A 23,308-nucleotide genomic window follows, 5' to 3' on the forward strand; every position below is an offset into this window, starting at 1 on the left:
CTGGCTGAAGGCCAAAGGGTGCCTGGGGGATCATAAAATATGACCCCCAACTGTCCTTTTTCTTTTTACAGCAGGGTAGAGGGATAAGGCTGTTCAACTGTGGAAGTTTTTATTGATGATAAACTTGAAACAAAAGGCAGTGGCTGTCTCTTGGGAAGCATGAATGATAAACAAATCTTGGCAATATGTGCTGTGGCTGTTTCATTGCTAGAATGTCTGTAGGGAACTTTGAACTTGAACAAGGTCTGTGTTTTATTTTCACTTTTGTATTGACTGCAAAGAGGTGGCCAGAGATAGCCCTCTTGTGCTCTGAGCAGTAATTGTCCATGGAGTTGCTTTGGTTTATATCTGCTTTCTACTCATGACAAAGGAAAGTAGCAAATTTATTTGCTTCATTGGAATCTTATTTCTGGTGTGAGGAAGCAGGAGGTCAGACAAGGTTGTTTCCTGATACAAATGAACCTGTTGTCATCTCTCATAAAGGCTGTCATATTCCCAGGGGCACCTTTGAGCCAAGCTATTCTGCACTGCACAGCACCTGCCATGATCAGGGAATGGAAAACTGATTCCTTTGTGAAGAGTGGGAGCTAGGGGTGGGAACAGAGTTTCAAGTTTGGAGTAAATAAAACAGCAAGTATAAAAATGGGAAAAGCAAAAGGTGATTCCTACAGAACACAATTTTAGAGTAGAAATGAAAGGATAGGTTTTTTAACTGTCATGGAAGTGAGGTTCTAACTAGTATTCTGATGGGTCTACAGTGGCAAACAATGCTTCTTCAATTTTTAGATGATGTGTGTCAAACTTACACATGGGATTTTGTGATAGAGCTATCCGAAATAACATCTAATTTTCTTATTATTGTGTCTCTCTGCAGCTGTTTCCAACCTAGATGAAGAGAGTAGATGGACTGTGCACTACACTGCTCCATGGCACCAGCAGGAAAATGTCTTCCTACCCTCCTCAAGACCACCTTGTGTGGAGGACCTGCACAGACAAGCCAAGCTGAACCTCAAGTCAGTGCTGAGAGGTAAGATGCTGCTACTGACACAGTCATGTCCTAAAACCACAGTACTTCTTGCCAGTCTTTGCAAACATATCCAAATTACAAGCTTTGGAAAAAGTTTACTTGTTTTTCTGTACCACATGTAGAACATTAGTGGGATTTTCTCATTCAGATGAAGGGACAGGAGAAAATTACTTTGCTATGAAGAGACGAGTAAACGTGTTATGTGACAGAGCACTCTAAAACAGAAAAGCGTCTCTTGGCCATTTCTGTTTAGTTTTTGGAGTATTTCCAAAATGGTACCTCAAATTTCAGTAAGTCCTCAATTAGTCCATTTGTGGAGTAAAAGATACATCAGAGGTGTTTCATTTGGTGATTTCCTCTGTTGTTGTACAGTGTGTCATTTGTGGCTGCTTGTGAGAAGCTGGAAAAGGTGCTGAGGGCAGAAAAGGGAAATGTGGAACAGGGTACTCACAAGGACTCTTACAGTAATAAAAGTGCTTTCTTGCAGAAGTGTTCAGCATATTTTTAATGTCCAGTTTTTACCCATAGTCCCTCCACTGGGGCTGTACCTGTGCAGTCTGTCATGGGGAGCATTGTGTTGTGTCAGTGCAGCCATGAGAACAAAGACATGCAGCCAGCAAGGAGGCCTGCAGAATGTCTCTCCCTGGGCCAGACATAAAGTTTAAAACAACAGTATAATGTTCATGTTCTGGACATGGTTAACCTAGATTTTCTGGCTGTTGAACAAAGGGGGGCTACTTTGCAAAGAGCCAACTTGGTCAAGTCCCTTTTAGTTTCAGCAGGAACTGCAGGTCCTTGATACCTTGCAAAGTTGACCTAATTTAAAATAATACTGTGTTTTTTATTTGATTAATATGACATTTCTGCTTTTTAGACTTGAAGAAAGCTTGATTTTGTATGTCTGAAGAGAGAAGTGTTTGCCATATTTTAGTTCTCTTGCCATTTCCCCAGTTAATTGATTTTCACTCCTTCTTACTAGGTGCTTTTTGTTATCATTTAACAGGGAAGTCTTGACAGCCAGTGTTATTGTCTCCTGCATGGCTCAGCAGATAGCCTGTGTGCCCTCTATACTTACAATGGGATTAATATATTTGTGTAGTTCCTTAGCCTTGAAACATTTATTGTTCTCTTGCTGGCACACTTACCAGTCCTTCACAAAATAAAAGTATTTGCCTGCTTTAGATTGAAAAGAATACTGATTGGTGTTAACTTTTTGTGAACATTAACCATTCATTCTAATATTATTTCCTATTCTCTGTTTTGGACGGTTATAAAAAAGAACCTGCACAGGCCAAAATGCACTGATTTTCTTGAGTTTTAGCGGAAATGTATTTACTGCGGTTTCATATTCTATTTAAACAAATTTATATCTAATATATTTGTGTGAAACCAACTACTGTATGCTGCTGCTCCCTCTTACACACATGAAGTTGTTTTGGTCTGGTGGGATTTTTCTCTGGAGGTGCAGCTCATTATAAATAAGAAACTATTCATTACTACTACAATTTGCTAGTTAGCCATTTTTGTTCACCTGACTCATGTACATGATGTAGGACGGCTTGGTAATGAAGTGAGTTTCAGTTTCATGCTTTCAGGGTAGTAACTGAGAGGAGAAACTTCACCAGATGTCATAGTGCTGACTTAGTGAACACAACTCTTATTTATTTATTTACTTCTCTGTTCAACCTCAGCTCTTTCCTTGAGCCACTTTTTATTTTTTTCTTCTAAGTGCAGTTTTAAACTAACTCCTTGCTGTTGCCTGGAACTGTCCTGAGAAGCTACAGCAGGAGTAGTAGTAGTAAGAGAGGCACTGACTAAAGTTTTATTAGTTTTACTGTGCTACTGCTTCAACCAGCAGTGTTAAATCAGAAAGGCGCTGTTGCTTCTGATCATACTTGTAGCTTTGAGTTAAAAGTTCTGTATCCAGAGCAGAGTTTCGTTCAGTGTAAGAGCACTGCCAGAATTGTGCCATAATTTTGACAACTGCTGATCTGCTTTTCCACCTGTTTCTTTAGAGAAGACAAAGTTTCTAAAGCTTCTTAATAGGTAGAAAGGAATTATGTGACCATAACACAGAAGAGCTTGAAGCAGTCTTACGAGAAACAATACTGGGCTAGCATGGAGACTTCAGTTCTGCATGTCTTGGCCTCATGATAAAGCTTGCAGTTTGCCATCTTTTGGTGTTTCAGATTCTTTGGTTGAGGTAAACCATGGAGCAGTAGGACAACTGTATGTGGCCCAACATGCTGTATTGGTGGTGAGATGGGACAAAATGCGCTGTATTCTGTGCAGAAAGTGTGGTGAATCACTTTTTTCTCCAAAAAATGGTGACAACAAAGGGAAACTGAAAGGAAGTACAGCTAAAGTAAATATAATCTTTGCTTTTTGCTAAGTCAAAAATGAAGCAGTAGACATGTACAGCAGTGGAGGAATATGAGGGCAAAAATACTTTAATGCTCACAGTAAATTTTTGGGGATATGAAATAATTTAAGGTATTTAAGAATAGGTCAGACAAGCACTACTCAAAAATAATTTGTGTATATTTACACATGTCTCTAGAGGGGGTTGGGAAGGAAGAAAGAACCTCTGGTGGTCCCCTTGAACCTGATAATGAGGTCTTGAGGACTAAGTTAGCAGCTATTGATCACACCATCAAAAGACATGTTTGAAAATTTTCCAGTCTTGTTATTTTTCACATTATAAGAGCTGATGTTGTTCATACATAGCAGCTATAGTAGCTTGATTGAAGGCTATTAATTTTTTCTACACACCTGGTTCCCCTGTGAATGGAAAAGGAAGTATAAAACTTAGGTAACAAATAGTAATTCACATGTAGAGCACATTTAAACCGTCTGTCAAAGTATCAAATGTATAAAATCTTTCAAAATAATTCAAGCAAAGTATTTCTATCAAGGTATTTTCACCCATCTAATAGTAACCAGGTGGACTCCTGGCTAGCTTTTAAGAGAGTCAGTGCAAGGGAAACTGTTTGTTCTGGTACAGTTTTAACAGTAAATTCTTTACAGTGTGGGTCTAATAAAAAAATAAAAATCCAGTGACATAAATAAGCTCTCTGTTATTTAGAATAAACTTTTAAGTACCACTTAAGCAGAAGCTACTATTGCTACTTAAATTGGTTTAAGAATAAAAAGTTAGAGATATTAAAAATAAATACTATCTAACAGGTCTTGAGAGAAGCAAGTACACCATATGCTGATCTCTGCATACTTTTTCAGGAAGCAGTGTGGTGTTTGGAGGAGGAAGAGATCTTCATTAATTTTCATGCAGTTGATTATTTTACTTTGTATATTATATACTTGTATGTCCCTTGCTTATCAGCACTATGGAAATAAATGCCGTATGTGATAGTAGATGTTGCAGAGGGAGATATTTTAGGTTTTTACCTATGAACTAGGCTTTTATCCTTTTGAAAGTAAGGGGAAGTGCTGTGCTTTTCCTTTATGCATCTACTTTCAAGTATAAGTGGTGAGATCTTGCATTCAAATGTGTTCATAACTGAGGTAAAGCAATTTGTCCTTTAGGCATGCAGGTGCCTTGCTGCCCTCTGAAGTTTCTGAAAGGAATATTGTCCAGTAATAAGAATTAGAAAATTAAGCACTTTGAACCTGGAAAGTTTGTGATGCATTGTCTGTCTTTCTTGAGAGCAGAAGTTGCTTTATGTAGCCTCTATTGAAATTTAAAGTTGTTATTGACTCAAACCAGTGGCTTGATAGATTAAACCCGGCGTGTGTTACTTCATTTTAAATGAAAGGTCTCAGTGGCTAGAGAAGAAGAAAAACTTCAGCTGCACTTCACAGTCATAGTACTGTTGCAATTTGATTTAAATATTTAGAAAACGATGCAGTTCTTGTGTTGTGGTGATAGATACAGTATTTCTTCTTAGTGTTTTGTTTGCATTGGATAAAGGAGACCCTGGTTTTCTTTGGGGAAGGAGCTGGGACCTCGAAGTGCTTGCTGAAGCAAATGGAATGATACATGCCATGCAAAATGCATGTTTTCTTATCCTCAGGGCCAAGCTGCTCTGCCTGGCCTTTCCTGAAAGCCTTTCCTATATCGCCTCTTCCTAATGTTTTCATGGTAACTTCATGAAAGCTGTTTGTCAAAATACAGATATTCAGATAAAAACAACACAGTATTAACCACTGAGGAGTCTTAATGTGACCGTGCTTCGTGTCACTGTTGTGTCCTAGGAAGTCATGCAAACAGGATATGAAGATGACAGATGGGAAGGAAGAGCTGAGGCTCTGCATGGGGCCAGGATCCTCAAATCAATCCTGTTCCCTTGCTGTGTGCCCTGCTTCAAGGCTGAAGCACTTCTACTTGGCTAGTCTCATGTTGCTAATGTCTACTGAGTGTCTGGACTAGCACTGAGAGTGTGGTCTGGGCTTTGAGCAGAGCTTTGAGTTTGATGTTGTTCAGAGTGGCATTGTTTCTTAAGGCAGGCCCTTGTCCCTGTTCCACATACAGCAGAGTTTTTCTACGGTGTTCTTGGTCCATAAAGCCAGGAGGTTCAGTGGGTGTTCAACTAGAGCCAAGAGGGTAGCAATGTAAGACAGTTCCCATCCCTGACACGGTGCACTGACAGATCTGGCTCGTTGCATGGCCCTGTTTGAAGAACCAGTATCTCAGGAAGTCTCTGAAGTACAGTGGTCTTCAGCTGGAATCACTGATAAAACAGCTGTTGTACATGGCAGTGACACAAATATTTGGCAGTAAAAGTAAACTGAGACTAATCCTCATTTTGTGAAGTGTGTTATACTCTAAAATTGACAAGCATTAAGGCATGAAGCATGAAGATGGGGAGGAGACACAGCACTGTTTTAAGAGTTGCTTAGCTTAACTGCTTGGAGTGTATCGTGAGTGTGCCCCTTTACCTTCTGAGCAGGTTTGCAACATTAAGAGTGAGTTACAGGTGGAGATCCAATGTCCTAAAAGGAAAGCCTAAAGTTTAATATGGACTGCATTGGCCTCGGATAATCTTGAAAACTATGATGAAGTGAAGGAAGAGGAAAAAGAATTCTTACCATGTTCCTGAACTTTGATTTCTACTTTTTTGGAGCTAGTGTAAATTTTCCCTCAAATGTGGATATATGTCAGTTGCAGTGATGGAAACCAAAGCAGGGTATGTATAGTTGGAATTTCCAAGAGGCACTTGTCTTCCAGTTTCTGCAATTAGCAATGTAGAGCACTTTTGATTAAAAAAAAAAAAAGAAAAGTTGGGGAGTACAATCTCCACTGCTGTGTGTTGTCATTTCTTCATGAGTTAGGAGATGACAAGCCTAAAGGGCAGGGATGGAATAACTATTAGAGGTCAAACACAGCCAGACTGAAATGATACTAGGCTGTTAGGAGATATCCAGCTCCTTAAGAGTGTTGTGGACAGTCTCTGTACTGTTAAAGTTGCAGATGAGAGGCAATGTCTTGTCACATACGGCTGGTCACTGCCGAGACTGGTTGTCCTTTCCAGCAGATAACAAGGTGTTGGATATGTACTGAGGAAGGTGCTGCTGTTAATACTGGGAACAGTCTACAGGCTGACTTTCATACCCCTTTTCAGTCTAGAACTGCTGAAAGTTCCTGCACAACTGCCTGTACTTTGTGCCCTCCCCCCAGGGTAATTGTGTTGATTCAAGCTATGTACGTAATATAGGGCTCGTTGTTCCAATGTCTGCGATGATTCATTTATTATCTCATCTTCAGAAGAGCTGGATTTGGCTGACTCTAGCTTCTGTTTAGCTTTGTTGGCCAAATTCAAGGAATGTATTTAAGCAGCAGTGATTGAAACACTTGATTTGTTTTCCAGAAGACATCTGGTTAGCATTGTCAAATAAAACAGGATTTAAGTAGTTAGTCATAAAGCCTCTATTATGTCTTGCTACAAGACCCTCCAGACAGGTATGTGTTTAGCCTTTGTTTTCTCAGTGCATCTGCCAGATCACTGTTCAGATGAGCAATATTAGGGTCAGACCTACTAGTCGATAATCCTGCTGAGAAGATTATAGACTTAAAATAATCTTATGTTTCATTAAAGAGCTGCAAAATAGGGGGGGAGCCACTTCATATTGACAATAGCTCTGGTTTAGGTTCAGAGAGATGTCAAGATGTCAACTCCCTACCAACTGGAAACCTTAATGAAGTAAAAGGCCATTAAAGGCTAGGAGTAGACCATATGTTCCTGAAAGGCCTTGGAGCTATAAAATCAAAAAATAGAAATCGACTTCTTTTTCATGATTTTAGTTTCAATTATCAGGTTACTATCAGAGCTTCTGCTCATGTATCCTGCTTTTTTTCCCTGTTACTGAATTAATTCACCGTACATCTGTTGATGGTTTTGGCCAAATTCCATACTCCAACTGCCCTTTCTAATAAGGAATTTCAAAAAGCAAATACTCCAATGAAACAAAACAGAATTTGACCAAGAGGCTACACTGCATATGTTTGAAAGCTGGTCTTGTGCTGCAAAACTGAGCTACTTGGAAGCATCTAGGTTGCCTATTTTTAAGTTTAGTTTATATAGTGCAGTGCTAAGAGTAAAAACCTTAGTGTGGTTATATGTAGATTGATTGCATGATACACATGAACAGCGAAAGGGTTTAAAGAAAAAATCTGTTTCAAAATAATACTGGGGTTTTTTCTTAAACTAGATGAACGTGGTTTTTTAGGAGGCTATACCTGAAGGATTATTGAACCCATTTCAGATCCATGCCTTTAGTAGAAAGAATAAATTGAAACTGTTAACTAACTGTAGCGTTGTTAGTGCTAGGTAAAGCAACTTCTATTGCAAGGAATATTGGACTTTCATTTGATTTCCTTTCTGCTTTTCCTCCTCTTTCCTCTCTTAGATTTAGGATGTTATGTGCTTGTTGGTAACCTTTGAGATAGCTGTACATTTAAAATGTCCTAGGAGAAAAAACAATGAAAAATCCCTTCCTGGTTTTACATTAACTGTTTTCAGTTGTCTAAGAAACATTGAATACCCATAAAAATGCTAAAGAAAAAGCATGGAGTGTTATTTTAATGCAGGCATCAAAGATAGAAAAGGAAGCAAATACACTGTTATACTTAAGACATCTTGTCACCACTAAATGCAGTCGTATAAGGCACTTGCAGAAATTTAAATTAACTTGAGACAAACGGTGATAATTATTTTGAGCACTCCCTAGTGACAGCTTGTTAACAAATATAATTTGTCATGGCTGTTGCATTTTGGTGCCATTAGAAAGGTTTTCTGTAACCTAAATCGTGCAGGTCACCTGGGGAATTAAAGGTTGTTATTAAATGTATTTGTGTTTTAAAAGCTCCAAGAAAAGAAGGGAATGATCAATGTGTTTGCATTTACTTGACCCTCTTAATGGTATTTTGACATTTAAGAGTTCCTTTTAATTTGGATCCTTCTTAAACACTTGCATCTGATTTAGACCCTTGAAAATAAATCTGTGCAATTGCTTTCCTTTAATGTTGCACTTCTCTGCCCAATCCTTGTGCTTCTGTAAGTGTGTGCGCAGCTGAGCCCTGAAGCTGCTTGGAAGGGTGGGCTTCCCAGCCTGACTAGGCCTCCAGTTACCATGGCAGGACATGATTCCCAACATTTATATGTGGGGGAAAATAGACCTCACATAAATACATTTGTTCACTTTCAGTAAGACTTCTTTGAAGTACCCATGCAACATACTTCTTTGACACAGGCCAGCAGCCCTGTGTTAGGATTACCTTCATCCCCTTGGGGAGACCAAGACATCTTTGTTTCTGGGGAACTCTGGACAGCTTCTGTCCTTAAAAGCTACTCGTGCGGCTGGGCATGTCTACTTATCCATGAGAGAGAATATGCAAAATAGTCTTTAAAAAAGTCTAACGGACCTTTCAAGTACTTACTCATCAAGTAAGACAACTTCCAAGCAAACAACTAAATTTTGCTGGTGGTTTTTTTTGTTTGTTTGTTCTGCCACTTGCCACTTTAAGTGGTGCCTGTGGAAGAAATACATTGGTGCCTGTGTTCACTGTCTCTAGGCTTGTCTTGGGCTTTTCTGCATGTACTGATGAAAGATACAGAAATATCAGTATAAAACTGCATTTTGGGGCAAGGGATGGGAATAATAAGGAAGTTGGCTGGATTGACAGAGGCTGGTACTAGCCAAAGCACCAGCTTTATCAAGCAAGATTGAGCAGTTGAGCAGAAGTTTTTTCAGCTGGGTGGCAACAGTACTCCATCTGTTGAAATCCCTGACCCGTTTAACTGGGAGTCTGAACAAAATGGTGCACTGAGTATATCACAGCTGAAGTTCATGAACTTGCTTTGCAGTCAGCATTGGTTACAGTTCAGTTGTTACACAAGTGCATCATTGCTGTGGCTTTACAACATATTTTAAAGCTTTGATATAGAAGCAGTCTCTGTGATAGTCAAGTTCTGCAGATGATATGGGGATTTATACATTTAAAGAAAATGGGACATGATCCAAGCTGAGTGAATTTTTGGGAGGAATGTAAAGTGGTAGAGGCAAGCTGTCTGCTGCGTATTTAGATCCAGGGACAAAAATAGGTGCTGTGTTGGAGTTAAATTGAGCTGCTTTTTTTGAAGTCATGTTTAACTTGAGATATTTGTGAGAAACAAGATTGCCTTTGTACAGCTGATCTTTTATATAGTCTGTCTCATCTACACACAGAGAGCTGTGCATTCTTAACCCCAGTTTACAAATGAGGGAACCATAAAAGGGCACAGAGTGAAAGGTAGTAGTTTCAGTTAGACTTACTTAGCAAAGAAACCTTTGAACTAGGGTGTCTGTTTTAATTATGGTCCCAGGCGCATAATCATTCTCAACAAGCTCTTTATCTTGAAAAGTTACCTCCCTGAAATTCCCCAGTTAACTGCATAGTCAAGTGTTACATTGGTTTTGTCCACATCTTACCACAGTGCTGTGAGCAAGCAGAGAGGCAGCCATGCCCTTTGAAGAGGTCCTGGTTCGGTGCTCAGGGTGTGTTTTGGTATTTAGTACCAGACCATATGACAGTCCCAAACAAAGCACAGCTCTGGTTGTTACAGGTGACAGCCCTTTGCCTAGCGTTCCAAGTACACCATTAGGAAGCTGGAGATTTAGCCTGTGCTCACCTCATCTTAAACGATGAAAAGAACTTACATTTGTATCTAAATGAAAAATATTTTAACTTGCAAAAGCATGTCGTCTGTAGAAGCAAAGATACTGATATCCCTGTTAGGTTCTCTTGCCCCTTGTGAGAATGGCCTGCAGCATTGGACCCAGCACTAGCCATTACTGGTGTGATGATGATGAGAGTTAAGGCATCTCAAGTTCTTCTTACTTGGATTTATCCTGTGACACCTTTCTGTGTGTTCATATGCTGCAAGCAGTGTGTACATATCTGCTTGGACTCTGAATTTAGGAGGCACATATGTGAAATTTAGATGATGTCCTATCTGTCTGCAGGATACAAATCCTTGACTGGATCTAACCTATAGTGATTTGCTTGGATGCGGCAATGCAGGCTCAGAAATCCAGGTCTTCGACACCCACGCCTGTCTGTCACTTGCCCACAAGATCTTAGTTGTCTCAACTCAACTGGAATAACAAATTCAAAGTCTCTTATCAAGTAAATTAAAATTATCTATTATTACATACCAGTGGTGAAAGTAATTTCTTTTAAAACCAAAAGCAGTGATACTTTGATTATGAAAGTGCAGTGTCACCTATAAAGTAAGATGATATAAATGTTTTGTATTTATAAGACAAAGGTATACTGTGCTATAGTCTGTCTAGTTTTAGGTGGAATTTTGAAAAGCTACTTGTAAGACAGTGTTTGTAGTTGTGACTTAGGGAGGAACATGGTTTGGGGATATTTACAGAAGTTAACTACAGTGTTTGAAGACTGGAAAAAAAAAAGATTTCTGACCCTGGGGAGTAGAGTGGTTTGCCAGTGATATGTGCAGTGAATGGATAAATGTGTTTTAATATACTAGTCAGCAGATTTATTTCTGTGGTTGACAGTTTAGCTGACTTGAGCAGTTAATAGCCTCTCAGTAGTGGAAAAAAATAAAAAAATAAGAAAAATAGAAAAATGCAAGTTACAGCATGAAAGGCTCTGCCAAGAAGTCTCCCAGACTTCAGCTGAGATAGGTTTTCAAGTATGCAGATGAAGCTGTCAGCTTGTCACATGTCCCTTCTTGCTAACAAGGAGACAGCAAGAGGTGGTATAAAAGTGTTGTATGTGTTGGTCTTTCCCCTTTCTACCTCTGTACTTGGGAATATTTGTTTCAGCAGCTCTGGGCAGCTCTGCCAGGCAGGCAGCGATCTGCTTCTGGTCCGACTTATGTTTTCTCTTTGGATTTTAGCAATTAGTCTTGAGTTCCAGGTCCTGTTCTTGCATACAGGGCAAATTCAGATGTTTCCAGGATAAGATTTTCCTGTCTTTTCATTGCTTGACCCATGCAATGGGATAGGTAGTTATCCCAAGCTAATTGGAGCTATTTTGATGTCTGAATAACTTTGATGCCAAGTTTCTAAGCTTATACTAGTCAGTATTCTGGTAGTTTAATTCTTTAACCAGTGTCTTTGCTTGCTACTAATAAATATTTGTAAATGTGGATTTTAATTTTTTAATGTTAGGCTCTTCAGTATATGATTGTGAGAGTGTGCTTGTGTGTGTGTACATGTGGATGTAGACAGCTACAGAGTTTAAAGCCTGATCCTGCTACAGTCATGTGAGCAGTGTTTGCTTACAGGAGTAATCTCAGTAATCTCATTAGGGCTAATTTAGTGAGTGATGGGTGCACTTTCAGGCCTGAGATGTGGAGGACTGGTCCAGGGTGGCAGCATAAAGCTGTGGTGGCTCTGTGTTCTTGCTGGTGCTTTGCCTGAGGCTTAGATGGGCTCTAGCCCTGGAAACCAGCACCAGGAGGCTTTCTCTTTGCAGAGAAGAAGAAGCTTGTTAAAAATAACACTCTCTCACAGTTAATTTACAATAAGAAAAAAACCAAAGGACAACTTCTGAAATATAACTGAATCCATGTCCCTCTGACCAGTTCTGATTCTGATGGAGTAATGCATTTTACTTCATAAAAGCTTCAAGATACTGCAACAAGTTTTACGGTAGGAAGCTCAGCAGGTACAAAACATTACCAAAGTTGGTTACAGGAGAGGAAAAGAGCCAGTGTCTCTGGACCCCTCCCAGAAAACCCAGCCTTCCATCTGTCGTGGCACGGTGCAGCGTGTAGGTCTGACAAGGTAAATGTTAATCCTGCTTTACCATGGTAATACCATGTCAGACGAATTACTGAGGTATCAGTGCTGTGCCTTCTGTTCACTCCTGTGATTTGTGGCACAAATTATCACGTGAGAATATGGTTTCAGTTGCTGGAAAATCAGTAAATTGTCTCTGGGTTTGAGACTTGTTACTGTGTGTTACTGACTCAGGCACATACAAGTTCCTTGTATGAAATAGAGAGATCTGCACTGAGAGGCCTCAGAGGTATTTTCATATATTTGCCCTGAGAATCTGTCACAAAGGCTGTAAGCCTTTATATGGAGAGGCTGAGTTATTCACAACAGTGCTGAATTCGGTGCCTGTGGCTCAAAACTGGTGCAGAATTGCATATGGCTGGTTGAGCCTTTGCTCTCAGTTTGCTGCTGCAGGTACCTGCCCGTTCCTCAGCTTATTTAGCAGGAGGGAAGGGAGCAGAGATGGATGATGCACAGGATGTGTCCCCAGCACACTTCTGTCTGATGCCAAGATTAAGCAAAGGCTGTAATACTGCAATCCTGAGTGAATATACAAGTGTCTGGGTGTACAGCAGAGACTTGGGCACTATTGTGTTGGACACTGACAGCTTTAACACATTTGGTTTGGTCGTGTCTCCCAAAGCCTGTTCTAATAACTGTGGAAATGATGAGGGGGCCCTTAAAAGGGCTTTGACTGCATTTCCCACGCACTTCCTTCACGCTTAACTAAAACCACCCTGTGAACAGCAAAACACAAGGAAAAATTTCAGGAAAAATTCTTTAGGAAAGGTTTCACTTGTACAACATAAGTGGAAAATCAATTATAATAGATTCTAACGACAGTCATTTTTAAACAGTGCTTCTAATACAGAGGAAGTTCTGAAATTGAATGTATCACTAATATAGAAGGAAAACAAGAACTGATCTGTGGTTTCACCTAGCCAGAAAAGCACTTGGAGGGCAGCAGAAGGTGACAGGCAATGTCCCTGTGCACTGAGCCCCAGAAGCAATCAGGAGATGAAGAGGAGGTAGCTTCAGACTTTTGAGTTGTGGCACTACCCAGTGCAGCCGCCAATTGCTATTGCCAAGGCAGTAACACTTGCCTGGTTTTCCTGGAATTAATGTTTGTGTGAGCAAAATTGGTTCATCAGGGGCATAATCATGTTGTTGCACATTTCAGATTGGCTTCATGTGAAAATTATGACATGTGCTGCAGATTTGGACTGGCAAGTGTATCCTCAGGAGCGGGTGTTTGTGTCCTGCCTGATGCAGTGTCCTGGGGTTCAACCTGGAGGTTCTTTGGCAGAAATGCAGAAACACCATGCACAGTTCTGTATGTTGTATAATGTGGGCAGTGGCAGCCAAGAGTGTCCCTGATTCAGCTGGCTCTAATGTCATGTCATTCTTTAAAATGAAGATTTTTAATAACTGGAACTGGATGGATCCTTCTGTTTCTTTGTCAGCTTCACTACAGACATCTCTGAAATAACATACATAATATTCATATGAACTTTTTCACTTAGTGTATAGTGCTCTTCTCTGTTTGGGGTTGTGTCTTGGGGTGACAGTTGTCTGACTAGGACAACATAATGTTCCTCTGGGAAGAAGGGAGTCTTTCCAAGAGTAAGTATCTGGAGTATTTCCTAGAGTAAGTATCTCTAGTTTATTCATCCGTTATTTTTTTACAAAAATAAAACCCCTATATCTGAAAAATATGAACCTGATTGCTTACAGAAGGCCATGTGCACCTCTAGTAAGGGTAAGGAGACGGAGGGAAGGAGCCTTCTATTAGAACAGTTTTTAAACAGCAGTTGCCACCCTTGGTTTGGCAGTGACAGTACCTTCAGTCAGGTGCAGTGAGTGACCTTGTGCTTGTAGGCTGTTGCAACATGAAGTAAAAGATACATGCCTAAAGCCTCTGCTGAGGTTTGTTGGCCTTGGGTGCCATTCACAGTGTGTTTCCTGCTGTGCTGCAATATGTACGGATACAGTACATACATAGAAAAGCTGTTCTTGGGGATAAAACCACCTTTTTCTTGGTTTCACCTAGCAGTTTTTTGCAATTTTGGCTTCAGCAGCAGCATTGCTGCAGTAACCAGAATTCTGAAGTTACATGGATTTTGTGTTTTGGACAGTGGGAGGTTGTGAGCTTGATAAGCTGACAGGTTGTTACTGACAGTCCACTTGAACTTGTGATGGACTTGAGACCTTCAGCTTTCTATAAGTTTTTGGAGCTTTTCTGGGCTTCATGAGGTGCACTATTCATCATCTTCACTTTCTTGGTTAGGAAAATAAATAAGGTCAAACAATATCAGAGCCTTCATCTATCATGCTCCAGAAGAGCCTGTCACCTCTGGAAGAGTCCTGTGACAACTGTGACTCCATAGGAGGCCCACACTGGAGCAGGCTTCTGGCAGGCCCTGGGAATCCATGGGTAAAGAAACCCAAGCTAGAACAGAATTGCAGGCAGGACTTCAGACCCTGTGGGGAATGCACGCTGAAGCAGACTGTTCCTGAAGGATTGCACCCATGGGAGAACCACCGCTGGAGCAGTTTGTGAAGAATTGTAGCCCATGGGAAGGGCTCACATTGGAGAGTTTTTAGAGGACTGTCTCCCGTAGAAGGAACTCCACACTGAAGCAGGGGAATGACCTCCCTGAGGAGGAAGTAGCAACAGGAACAACATGATGAACTGACCATAACCCCCATTCCCCGTCTCCCTGCACTGCTGAGTGGGGAGGAGGTAGAGAATTGGGAATAAAGTTAAGCCTGGGAATGAGGGGAGGAGTGGGTGGAGTGTTTTTTTTAGAATTTGCTTTATTTCTCATTATCATGCTCTTATTTTGATTGGTAATAAATTCAACTAAATTCCCCTAAATCACTGTTTTGCCTGTGGTTTTAACTGATGTGTGATCTTTCCCTGTCCTTTTCTCAGTTCGTGAGCCCTTTGTTATATTTTCTCTCTCCTGCACAGTTCTTTTCAGAGGAAGAGAGTGATAGAGAAGCTTTGGTGGGCATCTGGCATTTAGCCCAGGTCAAACCACCACACAGTTTTTTTTTGGGATGTGCAACGATGTCTGATGTCGAAGAGACGCAGAAGTGGCCAGCAAAAACCCTAAGACTTAGTCCAAAAATGGGAGGAAAAATAACTGCATTCTTATGCACCCCTTAGGTTGTACTCATGTTTGTTTGCAGTGATTAATGATTCCTCTGAAGGTAAAAGTTGCAGTGTCTAAGCTGACAGCTTAGCATGTTAGCTGGTGCTGCAAGTTGATGCAAGTCTTTGGGCTGTCTTTCCCCATTCATTTGTAGCTCAAACCAACAAATAACCCATCAGGGTGCTCACATCTGCGAGTGTTATGTGCTGGATCTGTCTGGATCCAGTACCAAATTTGGAACCGTGGTGGAGGAATTTGCTTTGCTGTGGTTGCTGACAGTCATTTTTTACCCCCCTCCTGAAGTAGGGCAACAGTTTGCCAGATGTGCACAATGTCAGCATGCTCACACATGTGGAATGGGTAAACACAGTTACCAGCCCCTCTGTTCCTGAGATACAGCCATTGACTTGGATCTCAAAACCCAGACTGCCACCGTTGGTCCTTGAATTGAGAGAGAAGGAAAGGTTCCTACCATACTGCCCTTTTGATGCCATAGGGATACATAGGCAAGGACCTATGTCTGGTGCTGATGGAAATGCCCGGTTGTCAGAGTGTAGGCTTGCCTCCTCAGTGTTTGTGTGCAGATACAAGGGAGTCCTTACTGATTAAATCCTCATGGATCTGTGGTTGCTGTAGGTCAGTTAACCTGTCAGCACGAGTCCTCTAGATCTCAGTGTCAGAAGCATCTGAGCATAACAGAGGACATGTATGCTGGAGATGAGCATTGTAACACCACCTAATCGTTTGCCAGGCGAAAGCCTCTCTGAAACCTTGTTCTTGGTATTGCATCTTTTCTTTTTTAAGGAGTATTCAGAAGATCAAGATAGGCAGACATGATATAATTGCAGAAAGGCCTTCTTTAGCAAGTGATAATAAAAGCGCTTTGTGTTGTGATAATGTCTGTGTATTGTGCAGGAATTTCGGTTCCTTAAATGGAAATACACCAGATACTTAATTTTCTTCTTGCTTTTATCATCTTTCAACAGATTCAGATATCTGTCTTTGGAAATATAAAGCTAACTGGTCTGATGAGTTTGGTTGCCGCATCTTGAACATTTAATTTATCCTTATGCTCTGGCGTCTGTTATTCTTTAGCACAATCACACTGAATATCAATTAGGAGGCAGGAAGATGATTGTGGAAAACTTGGTGAGGGGGATTGCCATGCTGACTGGAATTTTGGCTATTGTGAGTGGGGATACATATCTGCTCTGAGTTCTTTGTGAACTTCAGAAACTCTGTAGTATTAAACTACATTGTGTTGTGCAGCAACACAGGACTTTGAGATAGATCCCTGTGATTTGCATTCCTCTCTCCAAAATCATAGTAAATGGTCTCTTCCACGGACAGGAAGACAAGACAAGTGGTCAGTGCCAAAGTTATTTAGCAGATGGTGCTTGAGTAGTGAGCAACATCATCATTTCAAGTGTAAGGCATATAATAGATGTCTACCGGCCTGGCAAATGAGACCCCTGGAGTTACTTGCATGCATCCGTCTCCCATCCTGCAAGATGCTGCCATCTGTCAAGACACCGAGCCAGGCCTCACTTAAATAAATAAAGAAATCGATTTCCCTCTTCTTTCCAAAGCACTTGCCATCGCCTGGGTTAATACGCTATGTGTGGGCTTACGTATGTCACACATGTGAGGGAGGAGGAAATATAGATACAAATATGAGGAACGCTCCCGTGGGTTCTGTCACTTGGGACAGACAATGTTAATGCACGGTAAAACATTTTCAGGAAAACATTCAGTATTTAAATGCCATTGAACACCAAACATAAACAGTAATGGCTCTTGCCATGATTTAACCTCCTGTTTCTCTTTCTTTCGGCAGAGTGTGACAAGCTGCGGCGGGATGGCTACCGGAGCTCACAGTATTACTCTCAGGGCCCCACCTTCTCCTCATCCTCCAGTGCAATCTGTGGAAGTTACCAGGATGATTATGAAGAAATTGAACAAAAGGTAATGGTGGGGGACAAAGCATCAGAAAAAATACTTGCCTAGTGCAGTTTAATTGCCTGCAAATAAGTACACTTTTAAATTTTAAGTTAAATATAGTGTTCACATAAGGTAGTATTTTTAGAGGATCACAAAGATGTTTATTTCTTTGAATTGCAGTGACAGTAGTTCATCTGACTTTCATGGTCTCTTAAAACTCTAAATTTTATCCATGCAATGATATAAAATTCCCACTGGCATGCTCAGAGTGTGAAAGCAGGAAGGGGTTTGGAAATGGTCTGGGGGGAAGACCCCAGCCAAGGGTAGCTGCTAAGTGTTTACATTTAAGTAGCAGAAAGGTATTCAGGCAGCCATCAGCATACTTGAATTGTAACTTAGATAGGTGCACACTTTGAATTGCTAATACAGGCAGTTACTCAGGTAGGGGCTTTGTCCTAATGCATCACAGCCTTTTTGTAAAGGCATCCAGAAAATGAAGATTATCCACTAAGTTTGGTTTATTGCCTTTCTTTTAGTTTACTTCATGATTTCTGTGCTTATATCCCCACATCTCAACTCACAGTGTGCTTACCTTAGAATCTAGAAATAAATAAAGAGAATGAACAGCTGCAAGTTTTAAGGAAGGTATGAAGTCACATTGCTTTATACATCAATTTATATAGATTTCAGTTACAGAACTAGCAAGCTGTGTTACTGTTCTGAAGAAGAAAAAGTCTGTTCTCCTCTCTTTATCCTGTTGGGTCTGTGGGCTCTGAGGAAAAGCTGACTGTTGTAGTGGTCTGGGATGTTTCTGCGGGGGTGGATGGCAAGATCCACTGGAGTGTGCCTGTCTAAAGCTGAAATGCCAGAGCTCCTGGCATTTTCAAGATAGATATTCTAGAATACTTTGCCAAACCAGCTCTTGCTTCAAAAGTGGGAGTGTGTCCTTGATTGTAATACAATTTAATTTATTTGCGTTGTTAGTAAACCATATGTCCTTCTGTAGTATGGACCAAATAACTCTTACCAGCAAAATGTGCAGAACCTGAGAACTCACTTTAAAGGGTACAGTGTTTTCAGTTTTATCCTCCATGGGTTTTAGTCACATAATAAAAGGTGTTGTGGAATATGTAGAGTCTCTCCTCCAGGTGGTGATTGCATTTTATCTGTATATTGGCAGGGAATGTCAGAGCATCTTGTTTAGCTGTGTGTGGTATGTACTGGCAGTGAGCCGAGAATGTAAAGCACATTCATACTGTGGAATGCATTATAATGGTAATTTGCAAAACCTTGCTGAAATCAATGGAATTATGATTTCCGTTGGGGAAAGTATTAACCCCTTGTTAGTTGTTCTTAATGTACTGCACATAAATGCATACATGTATGTCATCAACTTGTCCTGGCCAGTGCTGTGCAGCATATAACCATCTGCACATGTAAAACTAATGTAACATTAAAAAAGTATAAATACACTTTTCTTTAAACAATTTGCATGAAAGTATATAAGCGTGGGTGAGGATTCTTGGAGACTAAGAGCTGTCATCCTTTCTTGGTTAAGGGTTTTTTGAGTGTTAACATAATGTGTTACTAACAATTTCTGTGCATTCTGGAGAAAATTAATGCAACTAAGTATGCTTTAAATATAGGATATCACTTCCATTTTAAATTTGAATCGATTCCTTTAAATATTATAGCTGAAAAGAAGATTCAGAGCCGTGGAGAAAGATAGCTGCCAAACTCACAGTCTTGGCTGTTACTGATTATCTCAGAACCTTAGCTTTAACCCTGCCACTCTTACTTCCAGCTCACAAAGACATACATTTCTTGTAAACTGTAGCAGGAGTCTCCATTCATCTTGCATTCTTTTGTAGAATTTTTTGATCAGAATCTCTGTTTAATTTGCACCTTCTTTTTTTATTTCTTTTTTTTATTTAATGTTGTAAATGTTTAATCTTTCTTTAAATGAATGTTTACCACAACACATTTCTGATCTTGAGTTATTGTCCTACTGGTAAAGAGCCAAGTAATTCTAGTAAGTCTTATGCCTTGAGGGAGTCATATTTCAGCTGTCAGGAGAGTTCTTCGGTAACAGCATGGAACTGGGGTCAAAAATTCTGTGATTCAAAATGTGAACTCCTAACCACTAGATGAAAGCCTTATAGCTTTGTTGTCTATTCAAAAGAAAAAAGCCAACATTTAAATTCTGTACATGCAGTATTTATTTAATAATTGAAATTTGAGAACAGCAAAATAATGATGGGCAGACGAATACCTACTTACCGTTCATAAACTACTTAGTTGATATAATTGCCAACTTGCAGCAAAAAAGAGTGGGTGATATCACAAAGAAAACCAGCTTTCCCTGTTATTTTTAATCTGCTTCTAAAAATGAAAACCATAGCCAGATATTTTGCTTGTCTGGCTACAGTGGAGACAATATGAAACCATGGCTAGGTGTCGATCCACAAGCAATTTCAGGTTTTGTGGAGGTGGGTGTCTGTCAGCAGAGGGTAATAGTCACACTACCAAGCATCTTGGTTCAGCGTCTTAGGAGATATCTAAGATAAGGAGAACATAGGCTGTTCCAAAGGAAAACCACTAAGGAGAAACAGGCCCAGCTCAAAAATGAATAAACAAAATCAAAAACCATAGAAAGCTGGAGTCTCTGAGTGGAAGTTGATATAAAATTAAATGTTTGGATCTGCCCTTATCTTTTAATGTTGATTCTTACAAGTTAGATTAATGGAGCACTGGCCAAGCTCCAGTGTAATACTGATCCTAATTGAGTTTGTTGGTGATGAAATTGGTTTACCTGGATTTTACATCTCAGTACTGTGACCAGTCTTCTCCTTTCTTGTAGGAGTTTTACCTCTTTTACCTGTTTTTTACCTGTTTTACCAGTGTAAAAGATGTTTTGAAATGTCACGTTCAAACTCCAGTTCTCCTTATGTTCTGAAATGTATGCATGTGTATATTAACTGTACTTGTCTTTTGTGTGGTTTTTTTCTTATTCTTTTTTCTTTCCCTTTTTACCACTCATTCTCTTTCTTTTTGTCTCACTCAACAGTCTAGTCTGTTAGACTGCATCTCTCAGTCTTGCATTAGCGCCTGCTGTAACTTGGTTCCCTGGAGCAACAAGGTACTTTGCCCACAAGTGGGACCATCCAGCTGCCGTATCTGCAGCTTGATGTTACCAGTAGCATTTAGCATATATGTAATCTTACTCTGATCTTTGCCTTCAGTTGTTACCTGCTGCTTTTTTACTGCTTAGGAAAAAAAAAAACAATTAGAATAAGCAGAGTCCCATGCCAGGTTTGTTTCTTTTATGTTCCTCCTTACTCCTTTTTGTCTGCAGTGCATTATCCTGTATTTATGTGTTCACAAAATTTTTTATTCCTTTTTTTGCCTATAAACATTTGCGTCCTTTGAAACCACTCCCCTAATGGACACTGTGTTTTATTTAATTGGTTGCTTTATTGTTTTTTAATTAACCAAGGAAAAACTCTACTACTTTGGAGGAATGGGTCTTTCTTGAATGATAAATGTGAACTACAGAGAATACCTGCTTACAAGCATGCAGTATTGCATATATTATTTCTTTATTCTATTTATGAAAATGTTTGTGTATGCAAAACTCATGTTTTTTTACCTAAGTCATGTCATTTGGCTTATGTACTTTACTTTGATAGTTATGCATTGGGTGAAAAAAACACTTCCCTTATTTGGAGGGGTTGGGATGGTAGGAGAGTATATTTTTGCTAGTGGTCATCTGAACTGTTAGTTATCTCTCCAATACCTTCATGCAATTGTTTAGTATCTTAAGTGAAAACAAGTGCACTAAGTATTGATTTGAGGAGGTCAAATGCAAAACTTCACGTGGTGTTAAGAGGAGATAAAGTCGGGCACTTCAGTTTTGGAGGTGGGAATGCCTAAAAAGCCCTGAGGCGTGAGGTCTGCCAGAGCTGAAGATACCTCTGTGTGGTGGTGTCCTCAGGTGGCCTCCGTGCCCCTCTGCTGCAGTTGCATGGCACTGCTTTTGTAAGCAGCACATGTATTTTATACCATTTATAGGGGTTTGGGTTTTTTGAATACTGTGCCATTTACTGAGTTGAAACAGCAGCTCGTAATATATGAAATGCCAAAGCATAAGGAAGCGAATACAGAAAATCTTTGAACAAAGAAAAATGGTAGTTCTTCGCTCATCGCATACTCAGATTGTGCAGCTGCTGTGGGAACTGTGGATGCTGAAAGCTTACACGGGTTTAGAAAGCAACTGGGTACATTCTCGAAGGGCGAGGACTCCATCTAAGGCTGAGAGAATATTCAGGAAAAAGTATCTCCTCTATGCATCCTCAGATTTAAATTTTACCTTGATAAAATTCATTGGCCTTTATCTTAAGGCAGATACTAGATAGGCTTTTAAAGTTCCGAACAGTACACATCTTCCTGTGGTTTTTGTTACAACAGAGTAGAGGAAGAAGAAAAGAATATTTCTGTGGGGCTTGTTAAGGTGATAATTTGCTTGATAGTAATTTCAGTACAAAATGTTCTGTCCTTACTGAGACACAATGAAGGTTATGAAGTGAAGAATTTAGTAGGATAGCAGTGCTGGCTAGTGCAACTGGAGATCTGTGTGTAGAAGTAATAGGATGGAATATTCTGTGAACACTGTGGAAACTAGACTGGTGACCTTGGTCTAGAGGACACCAAATGGAGTCTAATGACTAATTCATCTAAAGTGTAAATTAATGTAAATTTATAATCTGGCAGCATTTCATGAGACAGTGTGAAACCCCATGGATTGAATTAGGCATTGAAGTGCCATTCTCAGTTGGCTAGGTTTGGGTCTTGGGTTTCTTTTCTCTGTTATTGATTGTCTTGATCCCTTGGTGTTAGGAAAATGGCTCTTGAAGCCATCAGACTTAGTAAAACACTGGAGGTAGAAAGAGGATGTTGGCAAATATAATAGACAGCTGTACTTGTATGGTTGCTGTTTGCAACACAGATTTTTTTTTTTCCTCTTATTTTGTTTTTCTGATAAATTATGATTTTAAAAGTGATTTTAGTAGACAGCAGGGTAAATGACGTGACTGTACAATTTGTATGGATTAAGTTTTCCTCTTGGAGGTTCCATCTTTTTTTAAATACTGTAGTATAAACCCTGGTTATATAAAAAGGATTTAGAATAAACAGATTATTTAGGCAGAGAGTGCTGCAAGATACATAACATATACTCATTTGTCATCTGGGACCTCTCAAATAGCATGAAAGTGCTGAGATAGTGAAACTGTTTTGTTGTATCTCAGCAGCTGAATTGGCTGGGGGACAATATGTCAACAAGGCGTCAGAGAGGCTCCAGCTTACTGAGCTTGCCTATAGGATATTTATAGGCCATTTTTCTCCTGCATTCATATTTGAACTCCCATTTGAAGGTTCATGCTTTTTCCCCCCAGTGCATGTTTGTGGAAACACTGCAAGGTCCAAGGCTGCTGCTTTCACATCCCACCTTTATCCCTTACCATGCCCATGAAAAAGAACAAATTCCAACAAAATTTCTTGTGGAAATGAGTGCAACAACCCATTCCAGAGATTTGGGCATTTAAGATCAGCAGTAAAATTATTATGACTCAGAGATGCTTTAAAAAGGGGACAGGTACTTCGACAAGTACTTCTGTTATGAACATAGAGTTTATGATCAGCTGTGCCTCATTCTACTTCTGGAGTAACAGACCCGACTGGAGGAGACATTCCTGTCACACAGCAGCAATTCACTGCTTCTTCCAGCCAGCTTCTGTGCTTAAATCTGGAAATGTTTCCTAAAAATATGTAAATCTCATTTTCATCCTAATTATATAGGTGAATAATTTCTGTCTGAAGAAGGCTGAAAGATGAGTTGCTGCATTCCTCTATGCATGATACAGCTGTGTACAGCTTT

At 40.0% G+C, this 23,308-nt stretch overlaps 1 protein-coding gene across 23 annotated transcripts in view; it reads left to right on the forward strand.

Moving 5' to 3' along the window:
* The window catches only part of NHSL1 (NHS like 1), a 177,551-nt gene that overhangs the window by 126,964 nt on the left and 27,279 nt on the right, over positions 1–23,308 (forward strand). For all 23 annotated transcript variants that reach the window (XM_086877458.1, XM_086877438.1, XM_086877439.1 and 20 more), the window contains exons 2-3: positions 875–1,027; positions 17,270–17,397. In XM_086877458.1, coding sequence (XP_086733584.1) covers positions 875–1,027; positions 17,270–17,397 — 281 coding nt within the window. The remainder of the gene's footprint in view (positions 1–874; positions 1,028–17,269; positions 17,398–23,308) is intronic.

Source organism: Cyanistes caeruleus, chromosome 2 (assembly GCF_971803275.1).
Source record: "Cyanistes caeruleus chromosome 2, bCyaCae1.hap1.1, whole genome shotgun sequence".
In the NCBI taxonomy this organism is placed as follows: Eukaryota; Metazoa; Chordata; class Aves; order Passeriformes; family Paridae; genus Cyanistes; species Cyanistes caeruleus.